Raw genomic sequence first — 21,728 nt, forward strand, 5'->3', positions numbered from 1 at the left:
CAGTGTTATTATGAGGATCTGTTGAGCTAAATAAATAAAAAGCACATCCCACTGGAATAAAATGTGGAATAAAAAACAGCTGCTCTATAGATTTTATGATCATTTTCCAGGGCCACGTGTAACCAGCCTTTGTTTGGAAACTTGATGGTCGTAATAGGATTTGGTCCAGCTGTACAAGAAGCTGTGCCAGGCTAACAGTACTCAAATACCATGTATGGCAAAACACACTGCGAAAATCCAAATGAGCTTGATTTCAGTATACCACACGTCTAGGAAAAAATAAAATAAAACTAGGAGTGCAAAACTGTGTGAATCATTGGATTTTTTCTGATGGATTTTGGGCCAAACTTGTCTAGCATACACACGATCACACAAAGTTGTCGGAAAATCTGATCGTTCTGAACGCGGTGATGCAAAACACGTACAACGGGACTATAAACAGGCCAGTAGCCAATAGCTTTCATCTCGTCATTTATTCTGAGAATGCGTGGCACTTTGTCCATCGGAATTGTCTATACACGATCGTAATTTAAACAATCAGATTTGGTTGTCGGAAAAGTTTAGATCCAGCTCTCAAAATTTGTGTCGGAAATTCCGACGGAAAAAGTCAGATGGAGCCCACAACACGATCGGCTCACACATTTTCCGTCGGAAAGTCCGACCGTGTGTACAAGGCATAAGTCTGAAATATAACTTGCCAAATCCACTTAGCGACAGTGTATTTCGACGCTGCCTGTCCTTTCTTAGGACCCTCTGGCAGAACAAATAAGATATCAGTCTTCTGAATCTGAGCAATCGTCTTTAGACTTTGACCGTTCTCACCACATCAAGACAATGAAGTGACCTCTTCCCCGGAACATGGATTTGGAAAAAATGATGGCAGGACAATATCTTGGTTCAGATGGAAACCGGAGACCAAAAAAATAAAAAAATCTGGACGAGGGCATAACACCACTCTGTCCATAAGTATGGCTCTTTACAAGAAAGAGCAACCTTGCGGGGGATATAGCAACAAAGAAAACTAACTTCCTTGTCAGGACTAAGAGAATATGCTGTATCAGTTCAAATGGCTGTTTTTGTAACACTGACAAAACTAAGTTCAAGTCCCAAGGGCACAAAGGTGATTTAACTGGCAGATTAAACTGCATCACCCCTTGGATAAAACCCCGGACTAAAGAATGTGTAGCAAGCAGTCTTTGAAAGAAGACCGATAATGCTGAGACTTGGCTCTTAATAGTACTTAAGGTCAACTTCATCTCTACCCCTAATTGTAGAAAGGCAATAATTCTGCTTATGATATAGCTCCGAGGGTGCCAACCTTTGGATTCACACCAGGAAACATAAGCCCTCCAGACTCTATAATATATATTTCTGGAAGCTGGCTTCCTTGCATTTATGAAGGTAGAGATAACTGAACCAGAAAGCCCACGTTTTCTCAAAATGTGGGTTTCAATAGCCAAGCCATTAAATGAAGGGACCATTCCCCCGGGAATAACTGCTGGTGACTCAAGTAGTCCGCCTACCAATTCTCATATCCCAGAATGAAGACTGCCAATAGGCTCGGAACATTCCTTTCTGCCCAAGTTACAATATGGTTCACCTCTGTCTGCGCTGCAAGACTCTTGGTGCCCCCTTGGTGATTGATATAGGCCACAGCTGTGGCATTGTCTGATTGGATCCTGACAGGACAATCCCATAACCTGAAAGTCCAAGCCTTCAGAGCCAGACGCACTGTCCGAATCTCTAGGATGTTGATGGGCAAGGCTCTTTCGGTTCTTGACCACTGTCCCTGGACAGTTGTCTTCTCTAGTACTGCTCCCCAGCCTGAAAGGCTGGCCTCTGTTACCACTTTTCAGATAACTGGTCTGAAGGATCTTCCTTTCAGCAGATTCTGGGTTAGTAACCACCAACTGAGGCTTTGGGACACCCTTGGGGACAGCCGCATTGGCAAGTCTAAAGCTTGAATAATTTTGTTCCAAGCAGACAGGATACTGTTTTGCAACAAATTGAACTGGACATAGGGAACTGCCTCTAATGAAGTCACCATCTTTCCTTACAACCTCATGTAAAGGCGAATGGAAGGAGCTCCTTTTAACCTGACCATCCACACCAGCTCTCTTATGAAGTTGATCTTTGCCTGAGGCAAGAACACCTTTTTTCTGGGCTGTGTCTATGAACAGACCCAAGTACTCCAGCCTTTTTAGAGGTTTTAAGGAAGATTTCTCTAGGTTGAGAATCCAACCCAGACTTTCCAGGTAACTGCTTTGTTCCAAACAAGCCACTGACTGGTCTATTAGCAATAGATCGTCTAGGTACGCCAAGACTGTTATGCCCTGTGCCCTTAACCTGGCTAGAGATGGGGCCAGGACAAAGGGTAAGGCTACAAACTGGAAATGCTGCTGTTCTACCTTGAACCGCAGACACCTTTGGTGAGCAGGAAATATAGGGGCATGCAGATATGCATTCTGAAGTCGATAGACAACAGAAGTTCTCCTCCTAGTAGGATAGACACCACTGACCTGATTGACTCCATGTGAAAGGAGTGGATCTTCAGGAACTGATTTTGATTCTTTAGATCTAGGATGGGTCTGACATCTCCATTTGGTTTTGGTACCGTAAAGAGGTTTGAATAAATCCCCAAACCTTGCTCTTCTCTATGGGGATTTGTATTATCACCCCTTGAGTCAGTAATCGGTCTAGTGCCCGAAACATAGATTGCCTTTTCCCTGGATCTTTGGGAACGTTAGACCTCAGAAAACGAGACAGTGGAAACTCCTGAAATTCAAGTTTGTATCCTAGGGACACTCATCTGTCCTGAATTTCCTCTTGCCAGACTGAGTATTGCAGAAGTCTGGCGAGGGGGGGCCCCCCATTCATGATGAGGCTTTGGAATTCTACTTTGCAGGCCTCCTCCCCCAGGAATTTTGAGCCTGGGCCTGACCCTTTCCTCTAGAGTCTGACGGCGGAGGCCATCGCCACTGCCTAGAGGCGGATGCCCCTGGCGCAGGAGAAAGAGTCCGCTTAAATGCAGGGCATTTATACTTTCTTTTGACTGTCAAAAACGGTACTTTTCCCACTAGAAATCATTTGGATGCATTTGTCCAAATCATCCCCAAATAGCCGATCCCCATGAAAAGGAAAACCAGTCAGGAGCTTTTTGCTTGGTGCTTCAGCTGACTAACTTTTTAAGCACAGGATCCTACGCATATGTACTAGCACAAGCACAAGGCGGGATGCCTGGTGAATAGAATCTTTCATGGAGTCTATAGCAAGATATAATGCCCTTGGTAGTTCGGCCAAAACCTTCGGCTTGTTGTGCAGGAACCTCCTTAAGGGCCCGTCTAAACTGGTCCTTTAGGGACTGGCAGATGCCTATTGCGCGACTGCAGGCTGAGTAACGGCACCTTCCAAGTAAAAAGTAGATTTTAACAGGAATTCCAACTTTTTATCTGTTGGATCCTTAAAGGGGTTGTAAAGCTTAGTTTTTTATTTTCTAAATAGGTTTCTTTAAGCTAGTGCATTGTTGGTTCACTTACTTTTTCTTTCGATTTCCCTTCTAGAGTGCTGTGAAGCTCTTTGGAGGGAGAAAATGCTTATCCGGGTGATCCCATTCAGCATAAATAAGCTGTTCTAGTAATGCATGGACAGGAAATGCGTGCAAAGGCTGTGAAGGTTTCAAAGAACCTAAAGAAGAAATAGAACTTTCAACTGACTCCAGTAGGGGTAGCTTGAAAGTGGTACAAACCATCTCTGTAAGAGATTGTACCAGCAATTTTTCAGACTGCGAGGCCAAAAAAGGTTCATCCACTGTTGCCTCCTCTGTAGAGGAGTCCTCGGTTTGCCTTTCCTCCTGATTGCCTGAGGGTAACACCTCATTCTGTACCAACTGATCCCTTGGCAGAGGGTTAAAGGTGGGGGAGGGAGATCTAACACGCTTCCTATCCTTTTGGATGGAGGATGCAATTAAAACCTCTAATCTTCCTTCTAGACCCTGCAGGGCGGAGGAAAATGCATCTTTGGTCATGTATACAAGGACTGAGATGTGAGAAGCAGCTGCACCACCAATTGGTTCCAATGACTCACCCTGGCTTGCCATATCTGGTATTTCAGGAGAGGATGGCAGTGTGGTGGCACAGTTGGAATTCCCAGCACCTGGGGGTGGGATTTCTGGTACCTTTGTGGTGCCTTTTTTGGGAGCCATAGTGCTGAGCACAAAAAGCAGAGGCACTAAGTAAATGCACAACTCGCTGAGCAACAGTCTAGCAAAAACAATGCTTTGGTGCGGAGTATAAATGTTATTTACTGTACTGGAAATGCCTGTATGCATCCTTCCGTGCCCCCAGCGCTCCTGTGTCCTGTGTGCCAGACCGCAGCTGTTAACTGAGAAGCGTCTGTGACTTGCGATGTGTGCTTATTGTGGACTTGCTTCCTGCACATGACGCCGTGCTTTAAGCCATGCCCCGTCATTCAACACGTCCTCCCCCTTGTTAAAACTAGCTGTAGTTCTCACGCATTAACGGCATCGCTGCTTTAATCAGTGGAGACCCAGCGAGAGGGGAGGAAGGGAGGGCTGGGGAGGCGGGATTTTTAAAAAAAGTTAAGAGCTTCTGTGGGGATAAGCGAAATAGGAAAGCCGCCACACCCTTCGTGTGGGGGGGGGGGGGGGGGTGTTGTACAAACTACTGTTGTACCTCCCTTCCCCCAGGGGAAATACTGTTCTCTGAATGAGGAATAGCACCTGGCTTGCTGGGACACTGAGCTGACTGAGAAGCGACATACTAAGGTATGTGTATTTACTCCCTCTAGTGGAAACTTTAAGGCATGACAACATTTTACTCATGAAGAAATAACCATAGGTGGACTTTTTTACAGTTCCTAGGCTTCTTCCCTTACCTTATCTTCGCCGCAGGATACTGCTGACGTCAGACAGATCCAAACTTCACCCAACACGGCAGGCTGTGTTTAGCAAACCCTCAAGGACCAGGTCCCTTTTTATCAGGGTTCCACTCCCTTGGACCTGTATAGCACCCCTCAGAAAAAACTTTAGGTAATGTGTGCATGACCAAAAAGCCCTGGGTCCTGGGTCCAGCCCTGCAAAGAGGCGTTACAGGCAAAACCTTGTGCTTCCTATACGAGGCCCGGGTACCATCCATCTTGGCCTCAGTGACACTTTGGATGGATCCGGTCTGTGGAGGCCATTTAAATCCAGCATGGATCCCTCCTGGAGCTCCTCAGAGCACATCTTCACTCGTGACCAACACCTTGGAACACTGGCGAAAAAACTGAGGTAGGAGGAGGGGTTATATAGGGAGTGAACTTCCTCTATTGGGTATACCAGTGCCCATCACCTGAAGGTGCCTATATACCCACATAGTGATTACTATGGTGCTCTGTGTCTCATGATGTACGATAAAGAAATCACTATAAATATGGGTAAAGCCATACAGGTGAATGACGGGTGGAGAAATGTGTCACACAATGCACTTTGAACTCATTTACAAAATTGTAATTATAAAGAAGCAAGATGGTAGCTGATCTCTTCATGTAGAGGGTTTTACAGAGAAGGACTAGAGGTAAAAATCATTGTTTAGAGAACGGGCCAACTGTGGCCTCATTTACACAGACGCTGAGGCCTGTACACCATGAACTCCTGCTTCTTTATGCACCTGGAACCTGCATCTATGGGGACGCAGTAAACATAAGGTCTTAATGTGACAGAAGCATGGATGCGAGTAAGTGTCCCCGAAAGCAGACAGTGCCTGCATGAGTCATCTGGAGGCTCTTGTCGCAAAAACAAAGCAGATCACGTACACTGCAGACAGGTCACTGAGGAGTTAGGGCTGGGTAGCCCAGGGGCTAGTGCTTCTTCTGTGATGGCAGATCACTCAGAGGCTAATGTACATACACTACAGACTGGTCAATGATGGGTTAATGCACATATACTGCAGATTGGACACTGTTGCCAAATGCTCAAATGCTGTTGATATAAAATTGTTGAAAGAGCCATGTGTACTGGAAGGGCAGCTCCATGTATCAATGCCACCATTGAAGTAGTGTGCGTGTGCTAGGAGCATGATGCAGTTGTATCTATCCATGTGAATTGAAGCATGTTAATTGCTGTACTTTTAGCCTAAATCTTCTCCCCGTTCTAATGAAAATGTATACAATTACTTGTAGCTCAAAGTTTGCCTTTGTCCAGATAGAGGAACTGTGGGTAGACCTTGTGCATGTACTACAAAATATTGTTATGTCTTTATACGACGCTTCCTTTCACAAATATACGAAGCTTGAAAAGTAGCTGCCTGGAGTGCTGCCTATTTATTTTTAGTGCAGGATACAGAGGAAGACTAATGTGTCCAAACACACATACAAACAATCCTAGACTACACACTTTAAAGCAACAAAAAACTTTTGCAGGGGAAGGGGTGGACATGCACAACATACTTGTCAACTGACCAGGCCAGTCCTGCTTTTCATGAAGTTGTTCTGCAATGGCTGTGTCCTTGGTTGTGTCTAGGGATCACAGCATGCGGCTTGCTGGGGTGCGGTTTGTCAATATATTCTTAATGCATATGCAAATCACATGGTTCCTTTTTTGTGCAAATTCAGCAGCTAGAATTAGCATATGACAGAGCTGTGGGCACAACCATGCAGCCAGCCAATTACAACTCCCTTCTAAAAGCCATCATTGGTTCTGGTTCATGGTTCTGTCTCAGGCTGTTAAAGAATAACTAAAGGCAAAACTTTTTTTTTTTGATAAAGTGGAGATGGATTATAACTAGAGATAGGCCGAACACTTCCTGCTCGGTTTGCAGCAGAACTCCCAAACAGGGGGAAAGTTATGGCCTGAACGGCAAACTTCATTGAAGTCTATGGGAGCCGAACATGAGAAATCAAAAGTGCCCAGTTTGAAGGCTTATTTGCAAGTAATTGACCATAAAAGAGGCATGGGAGTCCGGGTACTGCCCTGGCGAACATGCATCAATGCAAACATTTTTTTTTTAAACTATCGGGTTTTCAGGAGCAGTGATTTCAATGTTGCTTGAAGTGAAACAATAAAAATGAAAAATTGCTTTAAATATAGTTCCTGGGGGGTCTCCTTAGTCTGCCTGTAAAGTGGCACATCTGTGCCATGTATAGAACCTGCTGAGGCAAAAGTGACATTTCTAAAGAAAAAAAAAATGGTCAAACCACATTTAAATTGACTCTGGGTTCTAATCACCAGCACCCGGCTATGTAACTTTTTTTTTTTTTTTAAGGGTCTGGTATGGCCCCCCAAAATCCATAACAGATCCTTATGCGAGCATTCAGCCCTGCAGGTCTCGAAAGGGGGGGCGACAAGCAAGCCCCTTCCTATTCACCAAAAAAGTGTAAAAATAAATAAAAACAGTAGACAGGTTTTTGACAATTCCTTTATTAAAAATGTAAAAACAGTGTAACCGCTGTAGATTCATTGTCCGTCATGACGCCCGCTGCACCCTCAACCATAAAAAGCAAATCGGCAAAAGTGAATATAAACCAAATGGCTGGATTGCTGTTAGACAGTATAGGTAAGGGCGGGCCACTCGGCAACATCACTAGGTGGCACCACCACCTGGTGACGTCAGCAAGCCACCATGCCATCACAAGGGGGGTGGTGTCACCAGGTGGCCCCGCCCTTACCTATATAAGAACTGTCAAAGGGCAATCCAGCCATTTGGTTTGCCTTCACAGAGGGCGGAGCATTTTTCTTTTCATTTTTGGGTACGGTGGGGGCACTGTTTTGTACTTTTTTTAAATAAATGAATTGTCAAAAACTGACTCTTTGACATACTCATTTACATAGAGGGGGGGTGGGATCTGGGGGCCCCCTTGTTAAAAGGGGGCTTTCAAATTCCAAAAAGGCCACAGCCTGCAGACCCCCACAACCACAGCCCAGGGTTGTGGGGAAGAGACCCTTGTCCCTAACCTACCGTCGTAGATCAGGGACAGTAGCACAGCGCCACCACTTGGTAACTGATAAGAACAGATACTACACTTGACCTTATCCAAAAGGCCAAGAAGCGACTGCTGCTGGGCATTGCCATCCTGGATGTGATATCAGCAGCCTCAGCTCAAGTGACACGCAATAGTATTCCTCTTCGCTTCTCCCCCAGCGGCTATATAAAAGGAGGGGCAGATGAGCTGGGCCAGCACAGAAAGTAAATAGGATACTTCAAGACTAGAAGAGGGTTATGACAAGCAAGGAGGAAGAAGCTGTGTGGAAATTCTGAAGTGTCAATTCCCTCAGTTCAGAAGCACATAACAAAACCATAAAAAACGGTTTACAGAAAAGAAAATGTTGGAAGTATTAAGAGTACTTGATTTTAATGTGCTTCTACCTGCAATTTTTTACATTTGTGACAATGTATTTTTATTGCTGAATTAACAAACAAGGCAATTTTCATCATGAAACCACATGACTAATGTAAAATCTCCGGATGATATCTATTCAAATTTTTTCATGGAACGACTATGTGGCCGTGCACATGAGGGTTTACATTCACATAATCCAAAGACAATGTTCCCCACGCACATTTTGAAGAAAATGGCTTATCAGTAATGTTGGGTGCTGTAATGACCACAGGCTGGAAACCATAGACGATCAAAGTGAAGAAATGTCATGAGCACACCAAGAATTCCTCGAAAGCGTCCAAAGCTTTATTTTTGTGGTCATATGATAAACATATGGCAATGTTTCAGAGGCACCCAGGGCCCCTTAGCCACTTGTCTGACGAAAGAGCCCTGCGTGGATCCAAAACATTGCCATAGGACCATTTCGGGGGAATCCTTGTGTGCTGACATTTCTTCACTTTTACATCCACATGTCACATTTTAGTTGTATTGCAAGTGCTCCTAGATATGATTTTCAAAATGTCTCTAAATAATTATTGCTCTCAGCCCCAAATCAAATTTTCTATAACTGTATTTACGCAGCTAACTGAAATGTGTCAACATAAACAGATTTTTTTTATAGCGCTGAAATTGCTCTCACTGGGTACATACAATATTACTTTCTGAGAAAAGGCTGCTGATAAACGTACTTCATTTTCTTTTGCTTTTCTTGGTTGAGAAATCTGCCAGGAAATATCATATGACATCTTTGCAGTTTCAGATTGTATTTGTTTTGTTGTTCTTTTGTGTGACAACAATCCTCTTTTCTGAGCACTGTCATCTGATGAGGACTACGTGGTAACCAATGTCTCAGAGTATATGAAACCCTCAGCGTGTTCCTTGTCAGAATGAAAGGCGTTTGCAAAAAGGACATACTTGAAGTTAAAAGCAGAAATGGAATAAATCACTGGAATGTGAATGTCATGATAAAAATAGCATTACTTGGTAGATGCAGTTACAGATCTGTCATTGCAACAAATGGTCTTCATCTATATTAATATGATCTACGTCTTACCCAGATGTCTGCCTTTGTTGTAATCTTCTTTCCCCCATAAAGGTTGATCATTTCTGGAGCTCTGTATGAGAGAGTGGTATATCTAAAAAAGGATTAAAAAAATGATTAAAGTTCACAAAATGTAACATTTATATCATACCTGGTAAATTTTACGTAAACCAATGCTACAATAGATTGAATATTACAGCTGGCCAAAGAAAGAAAAAAAAAATTCCAAATCTTCATAAAGATCCTTATGAAGGTCAATGAGTGCTAAAACCATCACGTTTTCATCCTTCGTAAACATTCCATAAAAGCCCAAGTCCAACTTTTGCACACAGAAAAAAAAAAAAGAATGCAAATACTATACATCTGCAAAAGCATTGCAAACACAATCAGTTGATCATAGGTGCAATATTATACCTAGTACATACCCATTGACAGTTCAGATCGGAATCACTGTACTAACGATCTGATGTTAGCACAGCGATTTCCCCTGCTGAGCTATTGTGTTCCGACAGGGGGAAGGTCCCCCAACCAGAACACTCCGGTCAGCGCTCTCAGCCATTGGCTGAAGGCGCTGATCGGGAGCCGGTCGGCTGCTAGTTTTCCAGCATGCTCGTCCGACAGAAGTCAGCCATATATGGGCCGAACCTTGGCCTGAATTGAACTGGCCACTGTCACCCAACATTCGGCCTGTTTAGACTCCTGCCGACTGTTCCTTAAGCTCTATGTCTATACAAACTTTCAGTTAGGCCTCGTGTACACCACTGCTGGTAAACTGACGCTTTTTAGGAGCAGTTGGGCAGTTATTCAGCTGCTCCTGAACTCTCCTCTATGTTATCTTATCAGTACATGTACACAAGGTCGTTTATAGTAGTTTCTAGGCAGTTGAGTTTAGAAGCATTTTTTGGAACACAAAGAAATGCGTTCAGGACGGATGATCAGAGGCATTTGAAATGCCAAACACCTGTAACAGCTTATAAATGCTGCTAAACACATTTAGCAATGTTTTTTTTGCAGACGATTTTCATTTTAACTAAAAAAAAAACAAAAAAAAAAAAACGCTTATAGACACAAATGTGGCTAAATGCTGCATGTAAACGCAGCTAAACAGACGTTTTTAGATGTTGGTTTTTACCTGTCAAGTTAAATCGTTCAGGAGAGGTTAAACAACATCCCATGTACATGAAGCCTTACTCGGCTGGGGGAAGGGTCAATGGACTACAAGTCCAGTGATCTATTGAAAACTGCAAGTCTTTCTGTCGCAGTGGCAGTTGAGACTTAAGCCTCGTACACACGATCAGATTTTTGTCCGTGAATTATGTGATGACAGACTGTTTGCCTAAAATCTGACCATTAGTATGCTCCATCAGACAACTGTTGGCCAACTTTCTGCCTACAAATGTTGGATGGCAGGCTAGTAAATTTTCGGTGGACAACGGTCTGTTGTCAGATTTTCGTCTTGTGTGTACACAAGTCCATCACACAAAAGTCCAAAGTACAAACACGCATGCTCGGAATCAATGCTCACCAAACACGACATTATCAGGTGGTGCCCAAAGGGTGGTGCTCAAGAGCTGACATTCCACGTAGTATGTCACTACAGTCGTGTTTGTTGGCCGACAATTGTGCGCCGTTAATATGCAAGACATTATACAATTTTCTTGTACAACTTTCCTTTAGATTTACCAAAAACATTTAATAGGAGGTCAAACCTAAACACTTTCAATTTGTAAGCAGCCAGGCAGGCCATTGCACTACATGGGTGAAGGTAAATCTAAAAAGACATTGAACAAGAAAGTTGTATAATGTATTGCCAGCTTTATAGATTTATTCACAGATCTCTGTGAATAAATGATGCAGCTTAATTGAAAAGTGACAGCAGCTGTGGATGAGAACCCGCACATGTTGTCACTGAGGGCTTTTGTTGTTTTTTTTTGGAGGGGGGTGAGAGGTTCCACTTGGCACCACTAAATATGGGTGTAACATGATCTAAAAAGGTGCAGTTAGCCTTTAAATATATTCAGCTAAAAAAACTTCTCCTGTCTTGGGGGATAGGTAGGGGATGGAACATATTTTATTTTCCAGTATGCTTGAAACTTGAAACTCAAGCAAGTCAAATTTAACCTGGTTACCAATTTAGAGAAAAATAACACCACCGATTGCACAGCAGATGAGCATTACCTGACTTCTTTACAGGATGCACCTTTTTTTATCTGGTGATAGAGAAGCTTGAGGGCTGATTCACATCTGTGCACTGCGTTTATGACACGCTGTGCTTTAGGCGCTCTACAGATGAACTTTATAGAATGCATGTTTTAATAAAACCACATCAAAGATGCAGCATGCACCAAAAACACACAGGTGTGAATGAGCCCCAAATATCTCCCCATCCTGCTGCATACACTTAGCTTCTGCTTGCTTGCCAGCTGCAGACAACTAGAAAAAAAAAGTCGTAGGAAAGTTACATGTTGTTAAAATTACAATTCACAAAAAAACCTCCCTCAACATATCATTCTAGCCTGTCTGCTCGGGAATCCAGTGCTGTGTTATGGGAGAAAATAGGGTCTATACTCACCCATGTCCAGAAGTGCTGGCTATTTTACTTCACTCCAGCAATTAAGTAGGGAAGTATAAGCAGCAGTGAGAGGTTGGGAATCAGAGTGGAGATCAGACAGTTGCAAGAATGTGTCACGTCGCCACAGCTTCAAAGCCCTCTAGTCTACACTACTCCCATCATCCCAAGGATGCATTTTTATATAAAAACAGAAAAACGTCCACTTCTTTTAAATTGTTTCCCATGGTACACAGAACATGGAAATGCAATTATTTTAGTAAAAATAAACTGCTGAATACCCTTTCTCACCAGAAGTATACAGCAATCTTGTGACTTCTATTAGTGCCTGGTTAAAGCTTGTCGGAGGAGTTTTCATACTGCATTGGCTGTCCTATCAGGCTGCAGGACCCCTGACCCTCTGTCTGGACAGTGCAGATTGGCCCTGTGCTGATCACATGCACCCTCCCAAGAAAAAAAAAAAACTCTCTATCAATACCCCCCAAACTGAGCATGTGCAGACTGACTCCAGTAACTCTGTCTTAGCCAAACATATTTTGGAGTCAGTGGAAGAAGAGGAAGATCTTTGCATACAGAATCAAACAGCCTTTTTACACAATGCAGAGGATTAACCTCTTAGGTTCCACAGTGAATATAACAAGCATGCATTACTGCATATACAGACTGATTTGACTGTTTATGGGTTTATTAACACTTTAATAGCATTACTACAACCGTCTGTTTTTTTTAAGAGAAACTAAACATCTTGTTACATCTGTGCATTCTGGGGTACTCCAAAACAGGTTTTTTTCCTGATTTTTTTTTTTATATGTACATCAAAATGTCATGCAAAATTAACAGCACCATGAGCACCACAGAAAAGGGTGTAAATGGACCTATGTTTCCCAAAGACAAACAAACTAGTACTGTAACTATTATTTAACAAATTACTCAAAATGCTCGGTTGTAGTGGAACAATCTACGGTCAAAATCCTAATAACCCTCTCATTTAACAAGTGTCAGAGGGAAAAAAATGCGCCTCTAGCGCACAAAGGTTTCTTTTTTTTTTTTAAGAATTCAATAACAAAACACTCAAAGTCAGCTTAAACATAACCTGTCATGCTGCAGAAATACTGACAAAGACAGCAATATTTGGCAATGTTTTTCTGACAACATCCCCCCCCCCCCACCCCCTTTACAATCTGAATTATTTTTTATTACCTATTTGGCAATGTCACACGAAGCAGTGGAGCCCTACAGAACACAGCTTGATTTTCTTTTTATGGACAAACCCAGGTCACAAAGAAGAGAAAAACAAACATAGGGAGGGGGGTGTGAAGCTCCTCTTAAATGTTTTTGCAAGGGCTAAATAATATATATTATATATATATATATACATATATATATACATATATATATATATACATATATATATATATATATATATATATATATATATTTATTTTTTTATTTATTATGTACTTTCGCAAAGAAAAGAAAAGTAGAATAAGGCTGGCCATACATTATACAATTTTCTTTAGATTTACCTTCAACTATGTAGTGCTAGGGCCTGACTAACTGAATACAGTTGAAAGTGTTGTTTAATTTTGACCTCATATTATATGGTTTTTGGTGAATCAAGTTTTTATTGCTGTCTGGGTCCCTGCTGGGGAGATGCATTCTTCCAATTACCCCCCCCCCCCCCCCCAGAGTCACAAGTGTTGGGAAATTCAAAATTCTAGAGCTGTCATCAAAGTAAGAAATGAGGGAAAAACCTTCAGTTGGGACATTAATATTACAAATCTTTATGATGGAAAATTATTTCCCTCCAAATATATTTCTTCTTTCCAACATTGTGGAGATCTCCTTTTACTTCCTGTTTAGTCAGCTGAACAGAAGTGAGAGGGTATCTTTCCAAGCTGGGAAAAATACTCTTTTAGGCTGCTCTCACTGAATAAGTGCCCTCTATTATAAGAATTTCTTTCTATTGTTTTTGGGGACATCTCTAAATTTTTGATTTTCCACCACTTTTGGACCCGGTCACAGTGGTCAGCATAAACAAAAAGAGACTAAACGCCCCAAGGCTTTCCTGCTCTATGTGAAAAAGCGTATGTTTTAAATACAGCTAAATCCTCAAACTATTAATTATTTTTTGCTTTCTGTTTCCCATTGAGGAGATTTCCCTTTGGACCCTGTCCTGAAGAGATAACAGGAAGTAAAATAAAATCTATTCGACAAGAAACTGGTCATTACAATGGGTGTCTCCATTGTAACATTTCCCCTCACCTCCTAATTTGGCAACATCCATACATTTCAGAATTTCCCATCGTTTTCTATTTTGCAGAGAATGTTCACCAGGACAAACTGAATAGTAAATCATCCCAGTGGAGACAGAGATGGCTCTAAAACTTGACACTTTCTCATGCTAGCCAAAAACAAAGTGTACGTAAATGCCCAAAATGTATATAAACCCTAAAAATTAACTTTAAGCCCTCTATTTGCTCTCTTTTGGTCTGTTAAACAGAGTTGAAACTACTATTTGACTACTATACAAAACACAACTGGGCATACCTGACACCACTACATAAATGCTGTGTGTTGTCAGTACACAAACAGGACACAAACATGACTTACACTAGGTTGCAGAAACGTACTACAGTCAATTTAACTTGGTTTCCTATGGTTCACATTCAGATCTATGCGTTTTTCAGCCAGTGCGATTTTGGAAATAGACCCACACTAAAAACGCATATGTTTTTGATGCATTTTTACATGAATTTTGTATTTTTTTCCTATAACAAACTGTGAATAGCTGGATGTTAAAGGAGTGGGCCGGGAAGACAGTCGCCGTATCTTTAACAGCCAAGGAGTCATCGGCAGTCAGTGGGATTTTGAGGGAAACCCCACACCAACATTGAAATAAAAAATGGCTTGGTCACCCCCCAAAATCCATACCAGACCCTTATCTGAGCATGCAGCCAGGCAGTTGAGGAGAGAAAAAGGATGAGTGAGCACCCCCCCCCCCCCCCGAACCCCTCATTAACCATACCAGGCAACATGCTCTCAACATAAGGGTGTGTTTTAGGACAGGGGGCTATGCCCCCCCAAAGCACCTTGTTCCCATGTTTATGGGGACAAAGTCCTCTTCCCCACAACCCTGGTCGGTGGTTGTGGGGGTCTGCGGCTTATCAAAATCTGATAGCCCCCTTTAACAAGGGGGTCTCAGATCCTGACCTCCCCCTTATGTGAAGGACTATGGGGTACATAGTACCGTACCCCTACTCATTCACCCCAAAGAAAGTGTAGTGGAAAAAATGACAGTTGGCAGTTTTTTGACAAGTCCTTTATTTACAATGTCCCCCAGTGTAGATCCGACCCAAAAAAAATTAAAATTTAAAAACAGTCTGCTCCTGCCAGCTTCGCCATCAGACTGATCTTAAAAGGGGCGGGTCCTCCGCTGACATCATTGGGTGGCCCCACCCTCTTGTGACATTGTAGGCCCAGCATGCCCCTGGCCGACAATGTCACAAGGAGTTGTGGCCATCTGGTGACATAAGCAGGTGACCCCCACCCCTTAATTATTTAAGAACTGTCAGATGAAGGAGCTGACAGACCGTGGGAGCAGACCGTTGTTTTTATTTTTGTTTTGTTTTTCGGGTCGGGCGGTTGCAGCAAGCGTCATAATTGACTATGGATCTACATCGACCTGCTCTGTAACAGCTATACGCAGTTTGTTAAAGAGAGAAAAACAATGCAAAAACGCTCCCAAAAACTGCATCAACTGCAACAGCATAGGTGTGAACCTATGGTAAGGAGATGAGTGAATTTCTGTCAGATCAACAGCAATTTTTCTGTATTTGTATGGTCTTTGAAACACATGCACATCTCCCCATGTTTTATCTCTTCAGAGATGTAGAGGTTTTTTTTTTGGTTTTTTTTACATGCCCCAGTATACAGATCAACCCCCTTGCCACCAGCACTTGAGCCCATGTTCCTCTCATTGGCTACCCAGTTGATCCTGCCAGTAGCATATGTTTGTCTCAAAGATAAAGTACATGTGGCTGGTACAGTGAAACTGTATCATGAATACTAAGAGCACCGGGACAAAGCCACAACAAGAAATTATTTGTGGCTTCTGTTTACATGTGGTTTTCGGCTCCCTTTGAGGTTACTATGCAGTAGGTGTGAACTCTTACTGCAGGAAAATGTATATCTTGGTAAGCACAGCAAAGCTCACAGGTTTTCTCTATGACAGCGTTTTGTGTAAAAAAAAAAAACTACTATCTTTTTCTGGAATCATGAAGCCTTTTTTTTATATTTTAAATCTAAAAAATACAACTGAAATCAAGAAAATAAAAGCTATCTACACATTTTCCCTATCATTAACTTGACCTGATGAATACAACCAGAACAAATGACCTAAAACTGTTCGACTAGTTGCACTTATGGTGCCTGAAAATAAATATATGCTGCTTTAATTTTGTTTACATTTTATTTTTTTATTGCATTTTAGTGTTAATATGAGATATGAGGTCTTTTTGACCCCAGATCTCATATTTAAGCGGTCCTTTCATGCTTTTTTTTCTATTACAAGGGAATAGAATAGGAATAGGAATAAGGAATAAATAGGAATAGGAATAAAAGGTGACACTTTTTGTTTTTTAAACTGTGTAAAAATAAAAAAATAAAAAAGGTAAAATAAATAAACGCGCCCCGTCCCGACGAGCTCACATGCAGAAGCGAACGCATACGTGAGTAGCGCCCGCATATGAAAACGTGTTCAAACGACACATGTGAGGAATCGCCACGATCGGTAGAGCAAGAGAAATAATTTTAGCCCTAGACATCCTCTAACTCAAAACATGCAACCTGTAGAATTTTTTAAATGTCGCCTAGGGAGATTTTTAAGGGTAAAAGTTTGTCACCATTCCACGAGCGGGCGCAATTTTGAAGTGTGACATGTTGGGTATCAATTTACTTGGCGTAACTTTATCTTTCACAATATAAAAAAAAAATTGGGCCAACTTTACTGTTGCCTTATTTTTTAATTCAAAAAAGTTAATTTTTTTTCCAGAAAAATTGTGCTTGTAAGACTGCTGCGCAAATACGGCGTGACAGAAAGTATTGCAATGACTGCCATTTTATTCTCTAGAAAATTTATAATGTTTGAGGGGTTCTAAGTAATTTTCTAGCAAAGAAAAAAAAACAGTTTTTAACTTGTAAACAACAAATCTCAGAAAGAGGCTCGCCCCTTAAGTGGTTAAAATTGACTAAAAGTCATTTACTGTATGTTCTTTGATTAAACAGAGTTTTTACATGTGTCCGGTGTTAGTGGGAGTGGTAAATTCTGGGTTCAATAGTAGCTGAAACAGTGACCACTGCAAATTGGAGACCAAATTTTACAGTGATATTAAAGCGGAGTTCCACCCAAAAATGGAACTTCCGCTTTAAGGGAATGTGACCCCCTGATATGACAGATTTGGCATGTCATTTTTTGGGAGGGAGCGGAAACCCTCTTTTTAGGCAGCGCCGGAAGGAAGATCACCTCTCCCCCCTCCCTCTCTGCAATCATCTGGGACACGTCACAGGTCCCAGATAACTACCTGGCCAGTCACAGTGCGGCTTGCGCATACGCGCAGTGCATGCCCAGCTGTGAAGCCACAGCCGGGCAACCACAGTGACAATGCCAGAGCCACAGAGAAGAGGGGGAGATGAGCGGGGCTTTATTCCCCCGCATCGCTGGACCCTGGGACAGGTAAGTGTCTGATTATTAAAAGTCAGCAGCTGCAGTATTTGTAGCTGCTGACTTTTAATTTAAAAATTTTTTTTTTAAGTGAAACTCCGCTTTAAAGTCTTGTTTTTTTAAAACAAAATAAATGTCATACTTGCCTGCCCTGTGTAATATTTTTGCACACAGCAGCCCGCATCCTCCTCTTCTCGGGTCCCTCGGCGGCGCTCCTGGGCCCTCCCTCCCATTAGGTGCCCCCACGTAAGCAGCTTGCTGTGGAAGCCCCTGTCAACCTCAAATGGCTATCATGGCGGCCCAGTCTGAAGTTTTGCAGTGTGACACAGAATATGAAAAATCCTGGCTGTTACATTGAGCCATTTGATCAATACTTTGAGTTGCTGATGTAGAAGCAGTATACATAAAAACATTCAAATTTTTAGCTATGCATACTTGTTCTCAGTTGGTAACTTAGATCTGTGGCTGTATTCTTCATCTATGTACTAGGGAAATACTTCTTTTACAGGCCCACTGTTTTCTGTTTTGGTGACACCATACAGTAGGAGAAACTACTCAATAGAAAAAATACAGAAATACATTTCTGACACAGGACCTAACCAGGGATGAGCTTGGGCATGTCTGGATACTAGTCTGAATCTACATGAACGAGCCCACCAGCAATCTGCCACCTGTACTGGGACAATTATCTGCAGTGGGGTAATCCCCACCCACAGCCACCAATCGTTTACACTTGATTTAAAACATGGCTTCAGACACGCTTTTTTAAAGCTCTCTGAACACTCTCTGAATGCCAGTCAAAGCTCCTGTCACTAAATAAAATGGTAAGCTTACAGTCCTGTTAACATCTTGCTTTTGCTTTGCTTCAAAAATAATAACCCCATGTCGCTTTAGTGGTGCTTCAATGCGTGCTAAAAAACCTCCATAGATGTCTACGACGAAGCTCGCTTGAAGCAACTGCAGCTTTTGAGAGGCTTTAACCAGTTCCCGACCGGCGCACGCCGATGTACGTCGGCAGAATGGCACGGGCAGACATATTGGTGTACAGGTACGTCCAATCTTTAATGACGCCCTGCCATCGCGAGCACGCATGCTGGTTGGGACCACGGGGTGGCTGAACGGAGAGATGCCATTGTAAACAGCATCTCCCTGTTCTGCCTAGCAACAAGTGACGCTGATCTCTGCTCCATGTGATTGGAGCAGAGATCAGTGTTCACTAAATGAAAGCCCAGCCCCCCAACAGTTAGTAACACACCCCTAGGAACACTTAACCCCTACACTGCCACCCACTGGTTAACCCCTTCACTGCCAGTGTCATTTACACAGGAATCACTGCATTTGTACAGCAGTGATTGCTGTATAAATGACAATGGTCCCAAAAATGTGTCAAAAATGTCCAATGTGTCCGCCATAATGTCGCAGTCACAATAAAAATTGATGATCGCCGCCATTACTAGTAAAAAATAAATAATAAAAATGCCATAAAACTATCCCCTATTTTGTAAACGCTATAACTTTTGCGCAAACCAATCAATAATCACGTATTTTTCTACATATTTTTGTTTAAAAAAAATCGCAATAAGCATCGGCCTAAAGTGAGGGAAAAAAAAAAATGTTATATATTTTTGGGGATATTTATTATAACATAAAGTAAAAAAGAATGCGTTTTTTTCAAAATTGTCACTATTTTTGTTTATAGCGCAAAAAATAAAAAACGCAGAGGTGATCAAATACCACCAAAAGAAAGCTCTATTTGTGGGGAAAAAAAGGACGTCAATTTTGTTTGGGGATCCGCGTCGCATGACCGCGCAATTGTCAGTTAAAGCGACGCAGTGCCAATCGCAAAAAGTGGTCTGGTCTTTGACCAGCAAAATGGTCTGGGGCTGAAGGGGTTAAACTAGAAACAAGGAGCTTAAAGTATATTTAAGCCCTCAATTCAGTTTAAATAAAAAGTGGAAGGCAAAGCATTTGTGTATATATATATATATATATATATATATATATATATATATATATATGTATATATATATATATAACACATTATAAATATATTTTTGTCACTTTTTAGAAGTGATCACATACACTCTTAGCGCCTTATGAGAACTGAGTGCTGGGGTAGGAGACACAGCAGCGCACTGATCTTCCCAGGAAAAGGCTGTGCGGGGTGGGGGAAGTACAAGTCAGGACAAGTAGGATTACTGGAGGAGAGCATAGCTAGAGAACTGACCACGCTGTGTTCTCTTGCATAGTGTGGCCAGTTTTAAAGCGGAAAGCAGAGGGACTGGCAGGGACACCAGGGATTTCACACAAAGGAAGCAATACAAAGAGAACAGGAGACTTTTTTCTTACAAGTACATGGTACAGCAGGCACATATCAGGAATATGAAATGTTGTATTTACATACTTTTAAAAAACTTGCCATTCTATTGTGTAGTGTGTTAAATCTTTACACTACTGGCAGCGATATTACTGGACACCTGGTTTTCCCCAGGGCTCTGCGGTTCCTCTCACTGGCTGAGATGCTACTACAGAATATAGTAAAGCTGTCTTCCAATTACACAATGCAACCGTAAGTATTTGGCAGTCTTCAGACTGGCGAGACAGGGATTATTTTGATGCGGTTAGCCAACTTGAACATGTACATGTGCCAAGCAAAAATCTCTGATCTAAAAGCAAAGTTTGTAAAACCGTGTTAAGGTGCCCACCAATATTAAAGAACATTCATCTGAACGCCATCATATCCCCTGTAGCGTGACTGAAATTCCACTGAGAAAGAGGGAATGTGAAAGCCACTTTCAAGTTACGCTCTAAGTTTTCTTGTATTTGAACTTTATGAAAAAGCCTACATATAAAAAAAACAAGTTACGTTACCATTGTTTTGCCCTAAGGACGATAAATGTTGTTCACTTACTTTTTAATTTCCTCTTCTACTATGTTTACTCCATCAGTTTGAGGGTTCAGAAATCGGTTTGTTGCACTACCAAAGTCACATAGCACATAATTCCCGCTGTCATTTAGCAGAATGTTTTCAACCTTGAAGACAAAGAAAGACAAATGTCGTACACTTCCAGGCACAAATGATAACTTATTTTGAAGCACAACCACAAATGATGCTTATAACTATTGATTTAATACATTTCATATGCAGAATCAACGTCCTCTAATTTGCACAATAATTTATAAGTTCTTTTTATAAGGAACCAGTCATGATATGGGATGTTATGATCAGTAATAATTGCATGATGGAATTTTGTGAGAAATATCAATGAAAGTAAAATCTCTGCATAGCTTTAATAATGGCTTAAAGTGGTTGTAAACCCTTACAACAGGCTTTGACCTACAGGTAAGCCTAGATTAAGGCTTATCTGTAGGTCCAAGAAATATCTCCTAAACCTATACGGCACTGAGCGCGCCGCCGTCAATGGCGATATGCCGCACGTGGCGGCTCCCGTGCGCATGCGCGGGAGTGACGTCATCGTGGCTTCGCCGAATGAGAGCGGCGGAGCGGCGAGACCCACTGAGAAGATGGATGCGCCGGACTACAGGGGACAGCGGTGACATCGCTGGCTCCTGTGTCTGGTAAGTGACACATAATGGACTACTATGCAATGCATAGTAGTCCATTATGCTTTACCTTTGCAGGGAATGAAAGGGGTAGTAAACTCATCAGGGTTTACTTCCTCTTTAAAGGAAACCTATAAAGAGCAATATGAAGTAATATAGGCCTTCATTGCTGACCTCTTTCTGGAAACATTGGGCTCTATACTTACATGTAGCAAGTGAACTCCAAAAACTGTCAGAACTCTTCTACACACTTGTTCTGGGTCAGTGACTCAAAAAACCTTTAGATCAACATGACAGACTGGCAATCAGTATTTTGTTTAGGATATAAAGTGTAAGAGGTAAACCCTCTAAACCCCTCATCAAGTTATTATTGTTTGTATTGCCGTCTATGTCCCCATTGGGAAAGTTTACCCTATACTTGTACTAGTGATGCCCGTTACAAGAAAAGAAAGGGAGGT

At 42.0% G+C, this 21,728-nt stretch overlaps 1 protein-coding gene across 3 annotated transcripts in view; it reads right to left on the reverse strand.

Moving 5' to 3' along the window:
• The window catches only part of BMP2K (BMP2 inducible kinase), a 244,914-nt gene that overhangs the window by 89,965 nt on the left and 133,221 nt on the right, over positions 1-21,728 (reverse strand). For all 3 annotated transcript variants that reach the window (XM_077476181.1, XM_077476180.1, XM_077476182.1), the window contains exons 5-6: positions 20,618-20,739; positions 9,428-9,509 (exon numbers count right to left, since the gene is read on the reverse strand). In XM_077476181.1, the coding sequence (XP_077332307.1) occupies positions 9,428-9,509; positions 20,618-20,739 (204 nt within the window). The remainder of the gene's footprint in view (positions 1-9,427; positions 9,510-20,617; positions 20,740-21,728) is intronic.

The sequence above is a fragment of the Lithobates pipiens genome, unplaced genomic scaffold, assembly GCF_037356315.1.
Source record: "Lithobates pipiens isolate NorthernLeopardFrog02 unplaced genomic scaffold, aLitPip1_a1.2 Scaffold_13, whole genome shotgun sequence".
Classification (NCBI taxonomy): Eukaryota; Metazoa; Chordata; class Amphibia; order Anura; family Ranidae; genus Lithobates; species Lithobates pipiens.